The 23,575-nt window shown below is 47.8% G+C and overlaps 1 protein-coding gene across 1 annotated transcript in view; it reads left to right on the top strand.

Moving 5' to 3' along the window:
- Positions 1 to 5,852: 5,852 nt before the first annotated feature.
- LOC126536250 (salivary peroxidase/catechol oxidase-like) overlaps positions 5,853 to 23,575 on the top strand; it is a 202,248-nt gene continuing 184,525 nt past the window's right edge. The window contains exon 1 of the mRNA XM_050183142.3: positions 5,853 to 6,388. Coding sequence (XP_050039099.1) covers positions 6,378 to 6,388 — 11 coding nt within the window. The 5' untranslated portion in view covers positions 5,853 to 6,377. The remainder of the gene's footprint in view (positions 6,389 to 23,575) is intronic.

The following is a 23,575-nucleotide window of genomic DNA, read 5'->3' as shown; positions in this document are numbered from 1 at the left end:
CACTTACAACTTATATAAGCTCCTTGGCTAAGTCAGACGTTCACCTTATTTCACGTGTTTGTGAGATGTTACATCATCTGCCCAGAATGCAGTGATGGCACTACTGCGCTTCTTGAAAACGACTGGCTTGTGCGAGCGCCTGTGACTACGTGGTGCTGTCCGCGCACGTGCACTGCTTCACAGCCTTCTTATTTCTTTTCTTTCTATTCGTCTTTGCCCTCCCCCACCCCCAACGTATGGTAACTAACTAGACGCTCTTCTGGTTAACATCCATGCTCTCTCTCTCTCTCTCTCACTCCATTAGCGTTTGTGCCTGCGGCACCACACGCCCTCACCGTTTGCAGTTCGCAGCGCGTCACAAGTGGTTCTTGGCATAGCAGGCAATGTGCGTTGTCAGAGATTGTACACGCTAAATGGCTTTATCCTGTTATTTGCATTCTTGCTTGTCAAGTTTCGCCCAGCAATTGGCTCGCAGTATCATATAAAGGTAACGGCGTTATCAATTTTAAAAAAAGAAAGAACAGGACCCGTATTTCGAGAGCGATTCGGATAATCGGGGTTGTATGTGCGCCGTCGCCACCCAATCGCGGCAGTGATCATCATATTAAGTCAATAGAAAACAATTCGTCAGAATGAAAATATAGCTGAGTCTCGCCCTGAGGCCCGTATTCATAACATACAGCGGACCGGTTCACAAGAACTGTCATTGGAGAATGAGCCAAAACACTAGTGATGGTCGCCGGCCAGTGAGAGCTATGAACGAACTAGATAGGCGAACTAAGGCCTAATTTACCTGCAGACATTGCTCATTTGAAATCAAAAGGCAGTGATATCAGTGAAACAAAATGTTGCCAATGTAAATGCGACACCAGTGCGAAGCATAATAACATCTGCGCTGCGAATACGTTACTGAGACTTTCATCCTGTTTCGGTAATCATTGTGCGTGTTTTTGTGCTGCATTCTCATTTCTCCTCTTTACTTGCCAATATTTTTTTTAATTACCTGTTGGTAGTCCACTCTTTGAGACAGCATCAAATAATTAATATTTCGTTTAGCATAGCGTGGCAAATGGTTCTATTACCATAACATTAGCAATCTGGGGCTGTATAACGCAAAGCTATTCCAATCTCCTGACGTCGGATTCACGTCACCGCCAACGCAAGCATCACATGGTGAGCCGTACCGTTGTTTGAACCGACCTGTCAAACGCTCCCCTCGTTTAAAGGAGGTCACTTTCGTTTGCATTTAAAACGAATAGCATTGTCTATCTTGGCAGATGTTTCTTATCTAATTCGCGAAGAAGAGGCTGGCAGCATGCAGCAGTCGAGGGGGTTTCGTTGGGGCCGAGCTACAGCAGGGAAAGTAGATAACCGGATGAGGAGGGTGGTGCTGGCGTCTGCGATTGGTCCGCTTCTCCTTACGGAGCTTGCGGTGGCTGGTCGCAAATCGCGCTGGCATGCAAAGGAAGGCCAAAAATGTCACTAAAACGGATCGTCAGCGTAGAATAGTTGGCAGAGGGATGTCTTGTATACGTGCCGAAGGGGCTCGGCAACGTTGTACTGCCACACAAAAATGTTTAATTTACGCAAATAAATTCATGCACCCCGGCAGCTCCGAGTAGCCAGTGTCCGAGTGGTCGGTAGGCAGAGGTCTTTTCTTCCTTTCTGAACGGAGCAGCCTCCGTCTGTTCTGAAAAGACTTCAGATTTGTTGGGCCTATTTATGCATCTTCAGTGCGTACACGTCACTTTGACGTGGTGAGTTTTTGCCTGACGCCGCATGACATACCGTAGAAGTGGGCGAAGCCCAAGAGAGTGTCGCCAATAACGGAGGACTAATGGCAACAACAGGTGTGGAATTGAAAATAATTATTTTTCTTCTGTGAAGTCTAATCATGCATAATTAGCGTGTACACGTCGTATCAGATGGGCGTGACAGACAGGCGACTCGCGTGTGGCCCGAAAAATGTTTGACCAATAGTGCAGAGCTGATTGCAGAAATGGAGTACAAACAGTTTGTAATAGGTTTATGTTATATCGTCCCTGCAAACAGTGGATATATGATCCCCGAATGAGTGTTGTTGGGCAAAATACAGAGCAAATGCCTTAAATGTGCGTTCGCGATATACGAGATCAACGGCGCTCAAGCTGGCATTGCAGAAAAAGTTTACAAAACAAATAGCCACCGCGGAAGCAGCAGTTCTTCAACATAATGAGCCACGGTAGAACGTAACACACACGCCCATGGAGGCTAATAGAATCCCTTCATGGTTCACTGTAGGTATTTCGAACCTGTGCGAGCACCGACAAACGAGAGGGGAAACAGGACTTCTAAGTGCTTTGGAAAAACGGCGAAGTGTCTCACGGTTAAGGCAATTTTTCAGCCGAGACAGCGGCGATAATACAATGGCACTTAGGCGGTGACAACGGCGCAAAATGTGACGGCGACCTTGACAACGGGCGCGCCGATGTCGAAAAGGCTCCTTAGCCGACAAGTGGACTCACTCCACGTCCGCTGTCGTCGGCCTGCCGTCTACTCCTCTCAGCCTCGAAACTTCCCGTCGGCGCTGAAATCCTGCTGCCGCATACTATGAGTGACGCCTTGCCCGCAACACGCGGTGCGTCGCATGTGCGAATAGCGCGAATTATTCCGCAAGCCCTGGAAGCGTTCCTAAATTTCTAAATAGTAACGATGGCGTCGCATGATGTATTAATCTCCAACGTAGTTCTTTATTTCGTTTTTTTAAACTTATTTATACGTCATACATGTGACACTAGAGCGAAACTCTTGAACACTTACCGCTGGGATGTACAACAATCGACAGTTGTCGTGATGCGCTGCTGAGTAAGCTCCAGCAACGTAATATTGCTTGAAAGTCGTGTATCGACTCAATATCGGGCTCACAACGGGGTGCTTGAATTCTCGACAGCGGCGGGACAAGACGTCTCGTCTTAAGCTCGTACTCTGGCCTGTGACTGTGTGATGTGTCTATGGCGTGCCTTCCCCCTTTTTAATCCCACTTTTATCTATGTTATCTTTTAACTTTGTTTTCTGATCATCGGGCGGGTGGGTGTGGTGATCCTTTTATTAGACAACTTCTAATCCGTTTTGCTTTCTCGTTGTGGTGTATATTGACACGTGTATATTGACACGTGTACGTGTTTATCTTTTTCGGGTGAGCGCTTTTCACCGTCTAACAAATGTCATCACTCAGCGCGGGACGCGCCCGCATGTATCGGAAGTTTATCGAATGTTATCGATGGTTCTGCTGTCTGTTGTCACGAAGCTTCCGTAATCTGACTGCATGTGTGACGTGAATTGTGTAGAACTTTATTGAATCGTGTGGAACTTTCTGGAACTTTCTGGGCACCACCGATTACTCTGGAACCTTCGATGGCTCATGTATAAAAGACGAAGCGCGTGACCGGCAGATCAGATTTCGACGATCACCGACCGTGTTCAACGCTATCGCTGTGCTTTGAGGGTAACTTGCTTTTGTGGGCACAAGTTCGCCCAATAAATAGGCAGTTTCGTCATTCACAGTTTTGCGGTTGTACTAGTGACCGTCAGTACTACGTCACAATATGTATACATGTTTAATAATCAGACAATCAATCATTTATCTCCCGTGCCCAGGAACAAGCTTCAGGTTCTAGTGCTGGCGCACGAATACACTAAAAATCAAATAATAATAATAATAATAATAATAATAATAATAATAATAATAATAATAATAATAATAATAATAATAATAATAATAATAATAATAATAATAATAATAATAATAATAATAATAAATAGCTGTATTGTTATTTGTCTTTAAATAATAAAGTTATTTATTTGTTTATTCATTCATTCATTCATCTGAGCGCAGAATTCGGCCTTTTATTTCATTCAATGTACAGCATTGCTTCAGCTTTCACGGTACCTTTATGTTTAGCGTGTTACGTAAAACACTATGCGGAACTTGCAAAATATATTTCTTCTTTAACTTTGCCCCTCTTACACTCCTAATTTCGTTCCGCAAAACGGCCACTAAGTCGAACATTTCGCAAATATGTTCCACTCACATATGCGCATAGAGATTGGGAATGTGCAGATAATTCCTCCGGGCAAACGCTACTGGATCGTTTCCTTTGGTTAATTTGGAACTTATTATGTAGTGTTTTCACCATAACATTGATGAAACCTCCTATGTTTCTATCTTTTGCTGTTGTTATTATTTGAGGTATCTTTATATACAAATGAATGGACGGCTTTTCCTATAAAGAACAACTTCATTTGTGCGTATACATCAACGTTTTCTTAACCTCACGTCACCTTTTTAACAGATTCAACTTATACTACTTTTGGATAGAAACCAACATCTTTCTTACCAGCATTGCTAATACAATAAAGAAAAATAATCAGTCAATCACTCTCAACCTGGAAGCAGTGGTCCTTACGTGATTTCTATAACGCAATACCAGCGTCTACGAATGCCAGACAACTTCTAAAGAATATCCGCAGTGTTCACAGCTAAAGTGCGCGACTGTTAAAACAAGGATTTCTTCGGGTCGTCGAGATTCCAGCATTGCGTTAAATCTGCGTCTTTATTTTATTTTTCCAGGAGCCAGCGAGGCCTTTGACCAATGCGATTTCAATTCGCCTACTCCCTACTTCGAAGCCGTGCCCTTGTATAGGTCTAATCCACGCGCCGGCGTGCCTTCATGCCGCATACGTACACCTGCAATAAACCTGTATTGTTAGTGCCATTGGACGTGAAAACATATAAGCATCATCTAAACCGAAACTGTGTGTACTCTTATGAACAACTCATGCGGTAGCCCCTTATGTGTGTTGATAAAGCTACCGCTTCACTTCTCTGAGGCAATTCGACCCTTGCTCACTTGATATCACATTAGAAGGGCACAAGCTCTTTCGAGAAGTTAATCGCATGGCGTGAACCGTGATTTAAGACGGTATGCTTTATTATATTCTACATGATTCAGTTGACTTGCGGCGCGCGTATTCAACGGCTTGGAGCTCTTCTTTATAAGTAGCGTCTGAGAGCGAGCGTGATGAAGAAGACAGTATTTAAACTATCCCGGGATAACGCACAGCATACGCTCCTCCGGAAGCTTTGCTCTATAACCCACGGCCTTCTCCTCTTTGCTAAAACTTGCTTAGCGTTGATAACTTTCTAGGCAATGCGTTTTAGACCCTTCTTACAAGAAGAACGCGATGTCAGTAACACTGCAAACCGAAGCATTATTTCATTCCGAAATATTGCACCTGCATTTAGGAACAACGAATTCGTTCTTTCATGACACATAATATGCATTCGGGGAATCGCTTCCAATAAGCTATTGCAGCAGCCACGAAAAACGCGCATTTCGGACGCGAAAGCACCACGATTGCCCCACCCCCCGGGTCGTGCTCACAGCAATGCGATTGTGCGGAGTCGGAGGGCGCTAATAAGACAATTAAATAAGATTCCAAGTTGCGGACGTCCAAAATCAGCGGCGCGTACCTCGCTAGCTGTACGGGAAAACTGCGTGGCGAGAACCACTCTTACTCACTGTCGTCTAAGAACGGGTATACGGTCGTGCACATTATTAAGCCGCGACGGCGTCCGCAGCCGCCAGAGAGAACAGAACCTAGCACGGTCTACGGCAGCCGCAGAAGCACCAGAAGCAGCGCCTACACCTGATCGGCGAGAAGAGGCGGCGACGGCGGCGAAAGCCTCGGCGGCGTGCAACGGCGACGCTACGGTGCAAAAAGCGGCTCCCGCAACGCGCGCGCGCGCGCACACGCGCACGCGGCGGAACTGGGCCAGGCGAGCGTGGTCGCCGTCGGCAGCCGCGGTGGAGTCCCGTTAGCGGAGAAGTCCAACGGGGAGCAGAAGAAGGGGGGACGCCCTTCCCCTCGCCTGGCCCAGCGGCAGCTGGCCTCCGCTAGCAGTCCTTCCTCGTCCCGGAGCCCTTGCCGCCGCTGTTCCCCCTCGCTTATATATAAAAACAGGTCCCCTGAATCTAGACCGTTTCCCAAGAGTCGGCCATCGGACACTGAGTCTGTGCGACGTGCCTTCCCTGCAGCGGCAACACTGCACGCCCAACGTGCGCCCAGGAGTCCACGTCGTCGCGGCATTCCTCCAGCGAAGGGCACCAGCAGCGTGGGTGTTGTTGTTTGTGTGCGCGTTTGGTGTGCCCCGCTGACCAGCACCGCGCCTAGCGGTCCGTAGCCGAAAGCGACCGCGTCGAGTGGACTACCCTCCTACTGATCGGCACCGTCCTTAGACTGTGCCGCCGGCTTGTTTCGGCCCTCCTGGTTGTCTTGAGCGTGAGAAGAACGGATCCCGTGTTGTCAGCGACGTCGAAAGAGAGAAGCCGTCCACGATGATTCTTAGGTAGGTGTCACCCACCAACACCGTGGTTTCTGTGTGACCCGGAGCACGGTGAACGCAAGTCGGCGGCGGTCTCCCGGGGTTTTCCCGAAAGGGAGGACCATCTCGTACACGCTGGAATTGCGACTTTTTTTTTTCTTTTTGTTTTTCGATGCGCCTTGCCCGAGCCTTTGGATTACGCAGACGCTCTGCGGACAAGCACTGCCCAAGTGGTGTACGGTAGGTGGTCGCGTCTCCAAATCAGCTGCGTGGTCGTCGTGTTTTAGACTTAGCGAGTAGGTTACCTGCCATAGCGATGTAGTCCGTCCTGTGTATAGCTTGCCGCGCGCCGAACTTTTGCATTAGCCCGTTCCTCCCACATGCGACGTCTTGCCGAGTGTTGTCGTACGCCTTCTTCGAGAAAAGCGCTCCCCCTTATTCCTTACCGCGGGCCGTCTCGTTTGCATACGCGGTCAATGTTCGTGTCGTGTGCTGAATCGTGACGATATTGACTCTCTTCTCTGGTCGTGCTGCCCATTCATAACGCCACCAGGGTAACCTAGTAAGCTTGCCGAAGAAAACGAGGGGTCTTTCTCGTTTCAACAGTTATTTTTTTCTTGTTTCTTTCATCTTGTGGTAAGATGGCCGCATTCTCTTCTCCCTTCGTAGTAGGCACAGAGCAGAGTTAGAATAACACCACGCTGCTACTAAAGTCAAATATTTCCTTCTTTGAGCCACGAGAATCTCTTAAAAGTGTGAGGCTGAAAGTACACGGATGCGGCCATTTGCACCTAATTCGGTAAGCCAGTGTAGTAATCCAGCACGTACAAAAATTGTAGCACATTACACAGTTCTTATGTCGTGTTTGCTTCGTTGCACCGTCGTAAAAGTGGCTAATGTTTCCTCTGGGGTTAAATTTGTGCAACGCGAAGGCTTACCTGCCAAGTCTAGCACTAAATTTTCAGAATATAAAAAAAAGTTTAAATGAAAAGCATACATCGATTGCGCAAGGACTCGGGAAACTGCTACCGATCACAGTTTTCTCCACCTAGAGAAACTAACTCAGGAAAGCGTGAAGGCTTATTACTCTAACTCCTCAAAATACTAATTCGTTTCCAGAAGCAAAGGTTGTGGGGACGGTGTAAGAAAGTGCGCTTCTATGGCCGCTACAACAAGTAGCATTCGATTCAATTTCAGCCTCTGTATTTTGGTCAAACAGTTCATGGCCGTACGCGGATAAGGATACGCTCACTAAAATAAAAACAACAATAATAAAAAAATAAGAAGTAATACAGTGTTCTTGGCCGATTTCACCCAGCCTACCTTCTTCGTTCGTGTATTGAAAAAAAAAGGCGCACGGTGGCACGAAGAACGTCCGCATGCACACACAGCTTGTCTCCTTTCGTCATCGCGCGCGCGCACGCGCGGGGTCGCAGAGTGGTTCACCTTTCGACGGCAGCATTTTGCGTCTCCGCTCTTCCCTCTCGGGACGACGAAGCCATGCGTCGATGCTTCAACAAGTTCCTTCTCACACACCGCCGACAAACGACGGCGCGCCAAACAAGCAGCGGCGACGACAAAAGCCGCGGGAATGCGAGAGGGAGAGGCGCTCGCAATTTGCAAGATTCGCATTTTCTCCCGGCGTTACGTCTCCAATGCGGCCGCCGCGCGCGGTGAGACGAACGACGTCGGGAAGCAGGAAGGAGGCAGCGAACGCGCGTAGCCTAACTACATACACATCATCGAAAAGGATTTAGAGAACTCCCGCAGTCCACCGCGAGAGCACTACGAAAGAGAGGAACGAAATATTTTGCGAGCGAGAAGACACCCAGTCGGCGCACTGCATGTTGCCGGCACGAGGCGAGGAAAGGCGCGCAGGTAAAGACGACGCAGGGGCGTCCGCGTGCTACGTGGCAATGACCGTGACCAATCGGTCGAATCATCCAAGCCGCCGCCGCCGCCGCCGCCACAGCCGCCGTTCGCTGACAGCACAAGGCAGCTGTGCCGCCCGCTTCACCGCAGTGGCGGCGAGAGGTGATGCCGAACCGCGCGCTTGCTCGCATAATAGAAGCCCTGCCTGCCGCTCGGCCAGCGGGGATTTCACGGTACGAGAAAGAGCCCGACCACTGTTATTTGGCGCGTGTGCATGACCCAGCCGACGCCAAGGAGTTGACAGGATGGGCGGGAAAGAAGCCGCTGCTGCTACAGAAGCGATGGCTTGTTGAAATGTCCGCGCGAGCTACCGTTACACTGTCACAACCGTATATGGGCAGAAGCGGCGCTATAGCGGGCGTAGGAGGGACTCATCCACGGGGGCCGTCTACTCGGATGCTTGTATTTTACAAAGCTGTTCTGCACTGCAAGCGATTTTCTCACTTTGGCAGAGACAGCTGTGCAATGCTGGAAAGCGTTCGCAACGTGGCGACTGCTTATAAGATCGCGCACTTCACGGCACTAATACCAGCAGAAAAGCGCGGGAGACAATTATGTTCTAAGAAATTTGGCAGAGCCGTGAAGGTGTTTCGCAGAAGTGACCACTAGCGTAAGCATTTTTGCCGCGAGCGCTACGGTGAAAGTAGTGATCGGAAGTATAAGTTTAGCACAAGCTTCTAGAAAGAAACTGGAGCATTACCCTTCTTTGAAAGCATTTTTTACACTGAACAAGGCTAGTAACAGCAATGTTAAAAATGGAGCTGACTCGTTCGCTGCTGCAGGTCGACGCAATGCAGAAAAAAAAATAATGCTGTCATGGGCACTGAACAATCGAAGCGCCGAAATATCTCGCGTCAGCACTGTTGACGTCGAGTACGAATAACCATTCAGTAATCAGGACGGCCCCACTTATATAGATGCAACAGAAATGCTCAGCTTCTAGTGCAGACCATTGCTTCTGTGCTGCCTTACCAACTCCCGTCTCGAATATGTTGCTATTCAGGCCGGAAGAGAAAGAAATGGTAGAAACGCAGGGAGGCCGAAATATAGCGTGCCAAAATACGCTAGCAACGTTTTCCCAAATCGGATTCTGAATACCTTTTCGACCATGAATTCGTCGCAGATCGCAACTAATGGCGATCTTATTGCAATAATCTGCCTCGGTGTATCTTTGCTCGACAGTCCGTCAGCAGTAACGATAGGTGTAGCAGCTGCAAGCGCAACATCGGTATTGGGTGCTCTGCGGGACAGCTGCACCCTTTGTTGACATGGAGGTGATGGCCACGTATATGGGAGAAGAAAAAAAAGACTAAGTCATTTGCGTAGAGTATCTTCTCTAAACTGTTACTTCCCTGATGGAAAACCTGGTGGAGAGTAGTTCGGTCGACCACGTCCAACCATTTTGCCCTCCCTCGTGAAACAGTCGGACCATGCAAGGACGCACTCGAAAACACAAATAAATAGCGAGACCGACTGATCACGACCGCGAAGCCAAGAAACACGCGCGCGCACCGTATATATAGTTGAGAGGGATAAGATACGGGCGCTTCAGCTGCTTCAACCCGCCGTGCGCGCGCTGAACCTGTTCTCCGATCGGTGGCGGCGGACGACGCAGTCACGGCGTCGGCGGCTACTGCTGCAGCAGCAGCAGGCAAACACAGCCAACAGCAGCGGAGGCGCAAGCGCAGCGCCAGGCCTCGATCGCTCGGCGCGGTCGCGCTGCCGCCGTTGTCGCGATCGCGGCCAGTTTCCTCGGTGGCGGAGTGATCCGCATTCTGCTCGTCTCTCGAGGCGCTTTCTCTCGCGAGATTCCACCACGATAGACGCGAGACTGAGCGCGTGCGCGCGCACACACAGACGCACAGGCGCGCGGAGGGAAGTGGAGCGTCGCTTGTGTAAACTGCCGGCGAGCGTTCCGCAAAGACGAAGTAAGAAAGTACGTTTCTTCTTCAGCTGTAGAGCGCGGCATAGCATACACAGGTTGGGAAGGGAGAGAATGTCCTCCGCGGAGCGGCGTGGTCGTATGTACACGTTTCACGAAGGCGCGATGCGAACGTTGTCGTCCTTAGCGCGCGCGGGGCCCGACGCCGTCATCGTGTTCGCATCGACGAGGCCGATTCGTGTAAGGACGCGGACGAACTAAACTGCGCTCGGCAACCGGCAATGGCATCTTCGGCGTAGCGGCGCCCCGAAGAGCGCGAGAAGGAGCCGCTGTGGCGATACGCGAGGCTTATTCTCCAACGCGGACGCGGGGAGTCGTCGCCAATGCGACGCTCTTGACGTTGAAGCTCTGAATGCAAACTGGTCTAGTTTTAGTCGACGGAAACTTACGATGTCAATGGTCTTAGTTTGTCATTTTTACAAGCGCTTGCGCTAGCTTATCGTACTTCTGCTATTCGTTTGCCCAGCTTTGGTGTTAACATACATACAGGTATACACAGCACGCTTCATTGGGAACAAACGGACAGCTTTTGTTCTTTCATTTTACGCAGCTGAACTCTAAATTGTAATTAAAATCGTGTTAAAGAGTTTATTACGTGTCGGAGAAACGCTTTTTTAGTAGACTACGACGAACGCTTTTGATGGTTGTGAACGGCCGTGAGCGTACATCAGGCCTTTTGCTATGCCGTTTATTGCGTCACTGTCATCGATTTCAGTCGGAAAGACAAACATTATCTATCGCATTGCGACGACTGGCCGATCGGCCGTTGTCCGTGCAGGTGCTACTTTCCCATCGCTCGTCGGCCCACAAAGCTGTGAAGGCATTTTTGTCTTTCTTGAGGGCGAGTGGCCTATGTGAATGCCTTTGACTTGCTCAGGCCCTCCGCTTGCGTCCACGAGCTCACCGCGGCTTTCCTTTTCCTCCCCTCCCTCTCTCTAGCTCATCTTGTATTCCCTCTTTCCCGTCCCCCAGAATAGGGTAGCCAACCAGAGGCATTTCTGGTTAACATCGCTGCCTTCTTTGTTTATTTCCTCCTTCCTCCTTGCTGTGACGCCACAATTTTGTTCATCGATGCCCTTTCACGCACCGTTAAAGCGGCTGATGACATAGAACACACGTTATATCCTGGTAGCTTTAGAGAGAGAGAGAGAGAAAATGACAAATGAAAGGTAGGGAGGTTAACCAGGACAGAGCCCGGTCGGCTACCCTACACTGGGGAAAGGGAAAGGGGGACGGAAAGATTAAAAGAAGAGAAAGTCCACTAGAGATATCAGTCGGTCACTCAGTCCGGATCACAGACGCTGACTCAATCCGGTCGCTTTCAAATATCGCAGCAGCGCTTTAGTGGCCTTTTGTAGCTGCGATATGCGAGGCCATGGTCCCAAGATCTTCAAGGTGAACGGCCTTCCATCTAGTTGATTGAGAGCTGTGCAGAGGTCTTGCCCTGGTAGCTTTAGCATTCCTAAATATGTATTAAGGCTTTAGCATTCCTAAATATGTATTAGGGTAAATGATATGTGATTTCTGTAACTGTTGTTGCTTGTAAGTTATCATTTTACAAGTTTCATAAAAATAGAAAAAGTAACCCAAATAAAGCTGCTCGCAACTCCAGAGGGATAATGAACGTTACCTAATACATTTTGACACTAGCATGAAAACTTCAACACTTTTTGACAAAAAGTAGCATCTCAATGTCGGTGATGTCGGTTCGCTAGCACTCAAAAACGCGAGGCAAAGCTATATATATGTTTTTGGTACTATCACTTAAGTAGAAAAAGCATAGAACATGTTGTCGGCGTGTTAGTATAGCAGTTCTGTAGCACTTACAAACAGGGACTCTGACCTCTAACTCTCTGACCGTCCAACCTTCCGGTGTGAGAACCCCGACATATCGGTTCAAGGACAATTACAATGCGCATAAGTTGTCCTCGCTCATAATTGATACGCTCGCTATAATAAAACGAAGAAAGAGGTTCCGCTAATAATAAAGCGTCGGAGGTGCTGCAGGTAAGGCCTCTGAATTCCAAAGCCATACTTGGTTATTATCGCCCTAGAGTGAGCCGCGCCCCTGACGCGGCGCATAGCTGTGCGTACAAGGCGTGGAGTCGTTGACTTGGGATGGACAAGGTCGCGGCGCGCTTCGCGCCCACCTGTCGTGCACGGCAGTTGCGAAAAGCGAAAGTCGGCTTCCGCTGTCACCGCTTTTCGGTCACGCCTTCGCCGTGACGTCGCGGAAAGGAAACTGAGGGAGTGGGTCGACGCGGGCCTTGTATATACGGAAGGTAGTCGAAATAACGGAAAGAGGCCGAACGGCTGTAGGAATGAGACTTTCGGAGCGGAGGTCGTCTCTGACAGACATATCAACTTTCTTTTTTTCTTTTCGTTCATCTTGCCTTTCTTTCCGAAGCGGATAAGTAAAGCCTCTGCAGTAAAGTCACCATTGGGCCGGTAATTTAGCACTGTTGTAAAAAGCGAGAATGAATGCTCCTACATTGCCAAGACTCTATTCCCATTGTTGATGTTGTTTCATCACTCAGCTGCTCCAAAAAATAATGAAGCACTTTGACATTAGCTGTGAATATAATTAACCATAAGCATTCTAAATGTATAGAAGGCAAGTCAGCACTCGGGTCGCTTACTCTGTATCCCATGAGAGAACGTAAAAATTAGCGAGGATGCAGTGCTTGAGTAAACATCAACGCATAAATCAGTCGTATAATTCGACAAGAGCAGATCGGCGTGTACTAATGAATATATGTAACATAAAAGCCAATGAACTTGTACATGTGCAAAAATTTCTTTGTTCGCAAAATGTTCGCCTTCGTTTTACGCATTCCTTAAGCATTGAACATCTGTGGAGAAAACAACCACGATATAGCTGTCAACGTTTACAATTACATCCGAAGGAATTGGTCATTGAAACAAACGAGACGACAAAAGTGAAAAGGGAGACAAAGCAAAGCTTTTACAGAGGCTATGCCCTGGCTAATGGAACTAGACGTCTCAACATTCGCGCAGACGCCACTCATATACGCCCCCTCATGAATCACAGCTCCGTAAACACTTCCTGCGTCGCACTTCCGCCACTCGGCTAGTCTACGAGTTTCGCGAGACGACGTCCGCCTGCATGCGCTGTCGGTCAACCGTTTTGCACTGGCCAGCCCTGCCCCCATCGGAGACCTCCTCCCCCGCGCGGTGGTGAGCAGTTTGGTTCGCTCTTGCAGCGCCGTATAACCGGCGCCTTTGAACCTGCCTTTCTTGTTTGCTTAGCAGCTCAGTGACCTTTATGTTACGCGAAGCTTCTAATGATGGAGGGAATGCCTAACCTGCACAACGCCGACTCGAGGATAATTTACTTGCGCCCATTCGTTAACGAAGTGTTGTAGGCTACGCAACGTGAGCGCGGAATTCGAAGGCAAAGATAAAATATGTAGGGCGATGAAAGTGCTGCCTTTTTCGCCTTGCAGACGTAATAATTCACGGTCTGTGCTAGCAAGCGCCGGAGCAGAGCACTTAAGCGCAGCACATGTTAATAGGCTTTAATTACACCCACTGACTGCACTGTTGTGTTAAGTAAGCGCGGGTCTCCACCTTGTTACTGCTACGAACAGCAGTGTGTCGCTGCATTTTCGAGAACTGCGTATTATGTCTGTTTGCAGTTTCTTCTCCACAAGAGCAGATTACATTCGCCCACGTGTGGACTGCGAACCTCCTACAAGAGCTAAAAATAACACCGTCATCTTTTGCAATATTTTTGGCCGCAGCTTAATGCAGCACTTCACGATATGCGTACATGAAGAGAGTGTGTTTTTCGTGAGGTATATCTAACAGCCTGTCAGCGCTGCAGTATTGAGAACTGACTGGCGGCAACGGTACGTCAACTCACACGAACGGCGTGTTCTAAGTCTTCCAACACAATGACACTAAGACACGCCAACCTTGATCTAAAAAAGAAAGAAAACAAGGAAAGGAAGGAAAGAGTAGTTTTGAAGTGGTCTGCGTAACCAACAAGTTAGGTTCAGTGAAAACAGTGCACATAAATAAATAAATAGAAGACATGACAGTGAGAAAGAAAGAGAAATAAATTCTCTCCACATTGGTTGCGTGCTAGCAGCGTGTCTTTCGGTCAAGGAATTCTCAACAACGGTGATCCGCTGGTCGCGTGCAAGCAAGCACCTCTGGATAGTTTCTTTTCGTCGGCATGTACGCATATAACGTGGGTGGCCTGTGCGAACACGTAACGATCTTGCACAACGGAAAGCTCATCGCTCGCTCCTCGCGCCGAACTCACTTTCCGTCACGGTTATCTAGTTGCGTGACCGTTACAACCACTTGGGTTCAGGTATAACCTTACTTTATTGTGGTCTTACTTGCCTTATTTTATTAATTTTTATGCCCATTTTATTCGTTCGCTAATAAACTTCTCAAGAAAAAACTGTAAAGTTGTTTTTTTCTTATGCACCACAGTCCACGATATGACAATCAACGCATTAACAAATGGTAGCTGAGTGCGCGGCTTCTGCATTCTTCTTGCTTCTTTTTGCATGGTGAGGTGCCCATCAGAGCAGGAATAGTGCACTGGTGCGACGTAGCCACATCTTCGCCGATGTGTCAGCCTCCCGATTTCAGGCATTGGTGCGCTGCGGAAAAGCGACCTTCACATTTCTCAACATAGCCCATTAGAATTGCAACAAGCTACGTCCCATATATTTCTACAGAGACGGTCCGTAGGAGGCCAGAACGTTAAGTTATTTTCAGTCTTGCGCATCAAACACGGGTTGACTCGAAAATCCATAGCATGAAATGTACTCGCTATACTAGAAAAGCAGCCTCCCTGCGATGATTCCATGGGAATGCTATTCACGACGTAAACGACTGCGCCATTGTTTCAACATGGGCGCTTTAACATAAAACTATTCCAAACTTTTCTATTCCAATTCTGCAATCAGCCCACCGCGATTGGTCAAAAACTTTTTCGGACCACCCCCACTTCACCTGTCTGTCACGCAACGTCACGAAAACCGCGATAGCTCCCCAACTGATATGACGTGTACACACTGATTATGCATGATTTGACTGAACAAAAGAAAAATAGTTATTTCTGATTCGACGTCTTTTCACGATTAGCCCTCGGCTATTGGTCAAAAGTTTTCGGGCTGCACCGACTTCACCTGCCTGTCACGCGACGTCACAAAACCGCAAGAACTCGCCGCGTCAAAGTGACGTATACGCGTTAAAGATGCATTAATATGCCGAATAAGACTAAATTTTTTTCTGAATAGCCGCAGACTGCCCCGTTCCGAAAGGAATAAAAGATGGCTACCACCGATCGCTCAGGCACTGGCTACTCGCACCTGCCAGAGAGCATTGGTTTATTTGCGTCTAATAGAACTTTTTGCGTGGCCGTGTAACGTTTTCGAGCCCTTTCAGCACGTTTACGACCTCGTTCCGCCAACTCTTCTTTGCTGAGGATCCGTTTTAGCGTCATTCTTAAGCTTCCGTTGCATGCCACCGCGATCGTCGACGAGCCACCGTAAGCTGAGTAAGGGAAAGCGGACCAATCACAGACGCTGGCACCACCCTCTTCATCCGGTTATCAATTTTCAGTGCAGTGGCTCGGCCCCATCGAATCCCTCTCCACTTGAGCGTGATCCACGCCTCTTGTGAGCCAATTAGATAAGACCAGCGCTCAGTGTAGGCATGTTATTCGTTTTTCAAGCAAACAAAAGTGACTTCATATGAACAAGAAGAGCGTTTGATTGGTCTGTTCAGACAATCCTGCGGGTGACCGCCCGATGCTTGCGTCGGCGGTTACGCAAATTTGGCGTCAGGAGATTGGAATAAAAACATATTGGAATAGTTTTACGTTATATGGCCCGATGATAGGTACTACATGGTTTTGTACTTATTCGTCCCGTCCCCCAGTTTAGAGTGGTCAACCAGACGTATTTCTGGCTAACATCCCTGCCTTCTCTCTTTCTTTCCTCCTTTTCCTGGATATATTGGTTCATTTAAACGACGACTGTACAAGATGCGAATAACAGTAATACGTGGCATTCTAATATATGCAAATAATTAACCATTATTCATGGTTGACGTTCCAAAGCGAACAGTGGGCTTTGTCATGAACTTGGATATCAGTACTCACGATTTCTTTTTTGCATTTTTTATATTTGATTTATTTAGAATTTTTTTTCTTTTGCACTTCACCGTCGTCAGAAAGCCGCCTGCGCGGCTAGACCTTCCACGTCCATCTAATGGGCCACTGCGGCTGCTGTCACGTACCAACAATGATAGCCCTAGAACCATCCCACGCATGGTCAATCTTCTGTGATACCAAGGCAGCCCTACAGAGTGTACTCTCAGCACTGCGCCATGGATCACATGAGCAGCTCGCCGCAGAGATCAGAGAAGTCCACCATCGACTAGTTGACGAAGGACACGATATATTATATCAGTGGTTGCCTAGTCACTGTGGCATACATGGCAATGATCGAGCAGACGCAGCTGCCCGATCTGCCCATGACGGCGTCAACTGCGTTGCCATTCCTCTTTCGAGAGCCGACGCAGCGAAAAAACTTGCCGCACTTGCGCGTGACCTGACATTAGCCCAGTGGAATTCATCCGATTTCACAAGTGCACGCCTCCATACTCTGGACCCTAATTTACAGCTCCATATTCCGCCCGAGCTTCCACGACGTGACTGCACCCTTCTTATCCGTCTATGGCTTGGAGTAGCATTTTCAAATGCCTACTCTTTCCTTATCGGAATGGCCAACAGCCCACTGTGTGACTTCTGCGGGTGCAACGAAACGATCGAGCATCTTCTTTGTCAGTGCTCTCGTTTTAACCCACAAAGAACTGTCCTCTCAGCCACCTTAGACAAACTGGACAAGCGCCCAATGACAGAAAGCAAGATCCTTGGAACCTGGCCTACGCGAACATCAGCGCGATCCGCTATGAAGGCGCTGCTGCGATACTTGAAAGACACGGGACTTTCTGACAAATTGTGACAGTACACTGTGTGGCGCAGGACTGTGCGGTGACACTGCGTAAGACTAGGAATGCCTTTGCGGGTTGCGTGACAGTGCCCACAGAAATAGTTCGTGTGTACGTGCGTGTGTGTGCTTAGGTTTCTTTTTTCCTTCTTTTTTTTCCTTCTTTCTTTCTCACCTATTGCATCCCCTTTCCCCTCCCCCAGTACAGGGTAGCCAACTGGAGATAATCTCTGGTTAACCTCCCTGTCTTTCCTTTGCCTTTCTCTCTCTCTCTCTCTCTAGAACCAGTCGACGAGTCGTACAGTCAGTTGTACAATAATAATGACACTTGCGATTCTCAAGCCACCCTTGAAGTCCCATTGGTTGACAAATTTTCGTATATTGATTTCTAAAGAACAAAACAAGATGCCATAGTTCGGTCATCACCCGGTATATAATAACTGTACTGTAGATTGAACTAGTTCTCCATGAGATAAAGCAAATGGGACTGTAATAGCGTAAAGAGACACCGACATAAGAATTAAAGGAGCGGGGGAACACGATATTCACTTCCAACTTGAACGCCTAGTTGTAGTTTTAGACTTGGAAATCGGGTTGAAGCCTAGAATTTTTAAGCATAGCGATCTTATTATGAGCGGCCCGACTAATCTTATTTACGGGTTGGGCGATATGCAAACTATTTCTCAACATTGCGAGCAGTGATGCGGAAATAACGTGGCCGTGGGACGCGGAACGTGCCTGCGCAACAATTTTCATGCCAACGCGTCGACAGTAGTGCCGTGCATTGTTACAGCCAGAAAATGACCATGCTAACAACCCATCACGGTGGCACTCTAAATAGTCTGTGTAGTGTAGGGCGTAATTCGTCGTCATCGGGGCTTACGGCAATGCAACTTTTCACGCTCTTCGTCGCGCAGCAGCTGGGCGTTACGCGGAGCGCGCGCACGTGCGTCGCGTGCTTTCACGTGCACCCACCGACGTCACGGTCTGTCCGGAAAGGACGGAAAACAAAAATACCCCCCCCCCCCCCCCCAAAAAAAAAAAAGAAATAAAAAACGCGCTCAGCGTTCCCTGAAGCTCCCGAAGCGCAGCGGCGGGTGGCGGAAGCCGTCGTCCGTGGGACGATTAGCCTAGCGAATTTCGAGGCCACTGGAAATAGGTTATCGTGGAATAGGGGACTCCCTCCGCCTCGTGGCTGCGGAGAAACCACGCAGCGGCCAATGGGTGCCACCGCAGTCATATTCGCCCGTCTTCGCAAAGCACCCAGTGCGACAGACTTGCGGCTGCCGCAGTTGCCAAACGCGTGGATAGTGCTTTTTTTTTTTTCCTTGTCGCCGCTCACAGGCTCCTCGCGCGAAGACGACATGCTGCCTGACTTCGCCTTCGTGGGTGGGGGCGGAGTGCTCTCTTTGGAGCGCAGGACACGTGGGCAAGAGGTCGAGGCTAACGCTGTCGTATCGACGGCTATCAAGTGCGATTCACGGGAGACGCTGTTCTGCACAGCGATGCGATCGCTTCGTTTGAGTATTTTAGCTACAGCTACGTGCTTGTCTCGTGTCTCCTTTCTTCGTGTGTTGTCTTATTCGGCGCCGTCTTTGTAATCATGCTTAACCAACTAGCCCACCAGCACATGCTCAGTAGCTACAGCGTTGCCATTTTGTCATTGCCAGAACTGCGCAAGCGCAGCCGGTGGCAGGCAGTAGTTACATAAGGTAACCTTCAAGTTACGTCAATTATCTTCAAGGAAATTGACACAAAACTACCGTGCTTATGAAACTTTTAGCGCGCATATGAACACGACGTTTCCTGCGCATTTAGTCGAAGTGCCGATCGTTGGTCGTTACAGTTAGAGAACGGCTGTTTTTAACGAAACAGCATTACGATATCATAGAAAGCACTCGATACACCAACGCGTGCGGCACGCACTAGGCGCCGTTCTGATGTTTGCTGTGCTGGCTTTGCAAGAATTACATACTTTCTGAAAGTGCACGGCGAAACTACGTGCAACGCTGTGCAACATTGTGCGGAGCAGTCTTACCGACTTTATGTACCTGCATACGCGTGTTCCCTTCTGTTTCCGTGGATCTGCCATCTCAGCTCCTATTGTACCGAATGTACAGACATAGGCCACAGTTACGACGTCAAGTCAGGCTGTCTTGTGGCATCACGACTTCATGCCTTACTGCGTCAGGATAATCGGCTGTTACCGCCGGCGGACCTCGAAAAATAGATGTAGAGAAAGAAAATGTCAAGTGTTAGCTGAAGTTTATTGAGTGAGCAAATAATATTATTCCAACGCATCTACTGAAAGATACAGCATCTAAGGTTGGGCACAAGAATAAGAAATGGAAATGTGTGGACCGGTGGTTGACACAGGAAACAGCGACACAACACTAGTTTAATACTACATCAGCCGGACTTATTTATAAAACCCAGACATAGATTTGCCTAGCATATACAAGTTCGTCAGGTGACAACACAAAGAAACTAAAAAATAATGATAAATTCTGATGTTTTACGCATCAAAACCACGATCTCATCATGAGGCGGAAAGAAAAGATAAATAGGCGTTTAGGATAATTCAATAGCTCATATATGGGTTCGCGGTTTGTTTTCTTTTATAATCGAATTGATGTGGCGGAGCAAATTGTACCTGCTATTTCAATTTTCTGTTGGTGTGTAATAAAATAAGAATTATTAGTAATTTATTCGGTGCTTATTGTGGGGCAGTTATTCAGGTTGCTAAAGAAGCTACAGTACTGAACACGACTTTGGCTCCTATAGATTTTCTCTTGTTACTCTTGAACATGTTTCAAGCATTGGGAACTTTTATAAACTGAAGAATTAGGCAGAAATTCAGTCATAATTCTGAACATGCTTGTTTAATTTCTATACGCAGCACGTTTATTCGATGACGTTGAGTGGTTAGTTCCGCATTTGGGCTATGAGCACTTACAATCGCTTTTAGAGACATGATAGTCAAGCTAAAATCATTGCGCTCCCGTAAAACTCTCTTGTATTTCAGGTGTATGAAAATGCGATTGCATGAAACAACAATCCCAGAAAGATTCCACGCAATTTATAAACAGTAGGCCAGTCATCTTCCCTTCTTTTTTTTTTTGGGGGGGGGGGGGGGGGAACGACACGCATCACGCGAATTATTATTATTATTATTATTATTATTATTATTATTATTATTATTATTATTATTATTATTTGTTTTGAAAGCATACATACATTTGACAGGAAAGGGAAAGGGAGGAGCAGGTTGGCAATTGCCACCGGAAGGGGCACTACGCCTGCCTACTCTTCAGAAAGGAGGGGACAGAAAAATAGAAATGGAAGATAGGAAGGAAGGAAGGAAAGAGGAAAGAAAGAGCAAGAGGATAAATGTCAAAGAATAAAATAGAACACACAGTTGGGCTGGTTACTGCAGGTCACACTACTACAGAAAGTTAAATAGAAGAAATAATGTCTGAGCTATAAACGTGCACCTAAGTTAGTTAATTCTAGAAAAGTAAGTAGAGAGCGTTGAGCCTGATCGCGCCGAGACGTACAACCACTGGGGTAGAAACATTTGTCAAGTGTCGTACATCGCGGGCAGAGGAGACGATATTCCCTCACTAACCACATGCGCTACGCACTAAAAGCGGGACACTCCAATATCAGGTGCTGAAGTGTCTCGTAGCAACCGCAAGACGTACACGATGGACTCGCTACGCGTCTTTGTCGGCATAAACGTTTGAACACGTCCACACAGCCAACCTTCAGCGTGAGTAGTTGCGCTCTTGCGCGACGAGGCAAGCCTCGATCGCGAACACGGGGCAGGAACGTTCCATTTGCGACGCGCTAGTCTGGATGTTGCTTGAGTAGGTGGCGACGAATCAGCAGACGAGTGTCATCAAGCTTGCACATAATTTCAGGGCAGCCGCAGTTGTTAAGAGCCCGCAAGTTGAAACCAGCTAATCAGCCTCTTCATTTCCGGCGATTCCTACGTGTGAGCTACAAAAGATATCCCACGTGATGAAATCTGTTATATGAAAGCACACACACAGACGCACCCACGTAAACTCACGCACACCTTCAACAACGTCTAGCAGCACTGGGACGTTTCGCGTCTTATTGCCACTGGCGAGCAACGCATTCATCAAGAGTATCGTATGACCAGTTTTTAGAAGCTCACTTCTTGCTAGGAACTCCCTGTTAGCAAAGTTCGACGTAATTGGCCCTCTTCGAAGGACAATAACGATGAAACACAGGCTTTGGAGGCAGCCAACAAGACGCGTTCGTCCTGCATTCCAATGTCTCACTTCATGCATTTCAGTCTCGTCCGCGGCGACCTGCCAATGTGTTTAGTTCACTTTATCTTAGTAGCACATAAGGAAACGCTTTGAATCTAGAGCGTCCTTAAAATTCTGCCGCTTCTCTTTTTTTTACGTTTCCTTCTCTCTTCTCAAAGTAGTTCCTGAAAACATTGACTTCTGACAGAAAAAGGGTCGCACGTAGCAACCGTTGATAAGCGATTTAACAGCACTGTGGTCGGCGGTTTCATCCCACGCCGCTCAATGTAGCGCAGACAGCCGAAGGGGTTTCCGCGTCCGAAACGTTCGACGTCACGTACGTACTAACACGCCCATTCATTTCGCGCCTGCATTGCTCGTATCTCGAGCACAGGAGCAGTAGTGAGACACCACTTGCGCTACGAGTGGCGAGGATGGCAAAAGAGTCACCTTCCTCCATTAGCGAGAGTGTGGCAGTGCAGTGACCAATGCCGTCCGTTACTACCAATTTCCATTCCTTTCTGAATTGAAATAGAAAGCAGTCTACAAAAAAAACTAAATACCAATATAGCCGCGTAGGAACAACGCCCTACCGCTATACGGGCTTTTGGACTCGCACAGAGAGGTTCGAGCCGATGAGAGATACGTGCCTGGGCTGTTCGGTTCCGGACCTGAAGAGGAGAAAAAACATAGCAAATGACTTGAAAGAAAGAAAGTAACAAACTGCTGTGCTAACTAGAAAGCGAATGGTTCACTCTTTTAGTTAAACAACGCTTAGTTTTGCCTCACAAGAAGATAAAGGTAGATGAAAGTCCGCGGAAGGGGTTCGAACAAACTGAAAGGAACAGTAATTAGTTTTAGCCCGTGCATATGCTGTTACCTTTAGCGAATACCGGAACACCTGGAGAGATGCACGGAAGCATTAGTGCTGGCAGCGACACCTTATGACGTGCTTCTCAACCACAGCACGTCAGAAACATTATTGTGTTCCACGAGCGTTCCTGCCGCCGGGACCACAAAAATAATCAGACACTGTACGTTAACGAATGGTGCTGCCAATGCTTTTACGCGAGCAGCAAAGTAGAGCATGGTCGTTGCACTTATAGTTTTTTGTGTGGTTGTGCGTTGCAGTTATATATAATTTTGCGTTGTCTCATGACTCTGTCTTCAGTATTCCGTTAATACTTAGTTTAAATATGGGTGCTGACAAGCTACGACAATATTTTAAAAAATGTTCTTGAGGAAAAATATTGTTGTAATGCGTATTGACAATTATTCTACAAATATGACTAAGAATTCATAAATTCCATACCGAATTCCATACCATACTGACGTCTTGCAGTGCCAGAGCACTGCAAGACGTCAGTGGAACGAACCACTGACAAACTCCAGAGATATTTTTTTTAACGTGTCCATGGTCCTCTAATTCCAGACAAAGCTGTCATACGACTTATTTTCAAACCTCGATCACAAAGATTAATGGGAGAACCACAATGTGCTTTAGGAAACACTTAAACGAGGATCCCAGACAACGTAGGTGCACGCAGGAGCATTGCAACCACAGCTCGTCTCTGCAGAAATCACGGAATCTCTGCATGTTCTGTATGCTTTAATTTTACCTGACAGAAACATGCTTCCTAACCTAACTAAACATTCTCACGCAACTATTCCGGAACACTATGGCTACATACAATCCATGGCTTATACTCCATTAAGGCGTAACATAACACTCTATCTCAGGTAAAGAAAGAAAGAACGAAGTACACGAGATTCACAAGACATCGTGTAGACATTTTATCATCTCACTTATGTCTGCCGTACTCCTGCTGTCAGCAGACTCTTGGAATATGCTAATTAGTAGATCAGAGCCAACCTTAATCCTGGTGGCCCCTGCCATTCGGCAATGCACTCTCCCAAGATTGCGGCAGGATTCGAGAGACATGCCGCTCAGGTGAACCCTAACCCACCTTTCTCGTGTTAAAACCTCCATCATCACCCTGCGTAACCATCGCCCTTGCACCACCATTTCAAAGCCCGGACGCGAACAGCACACCACACG

This window comes from Dermacentor andersoni, chromosome 4, assembly GCF_023375885.2.
Source record: "Dermacentor andersoni chromosome 4, qqDerAnde1_hic_scaffold, whole genome shotgun sequence".
Lineage (NCBI taxonomy): Eukaryota > Metazoa > Arthropoda > Arachnida > Ixodida > Ixodidae > Dermacentor > Dermacentor andersoni.
The sequence above is the reverse complement of the archived record's forward strand: the minus strand, read 5'-3'. Positions and strand labels throughout refer to the sequence as shown.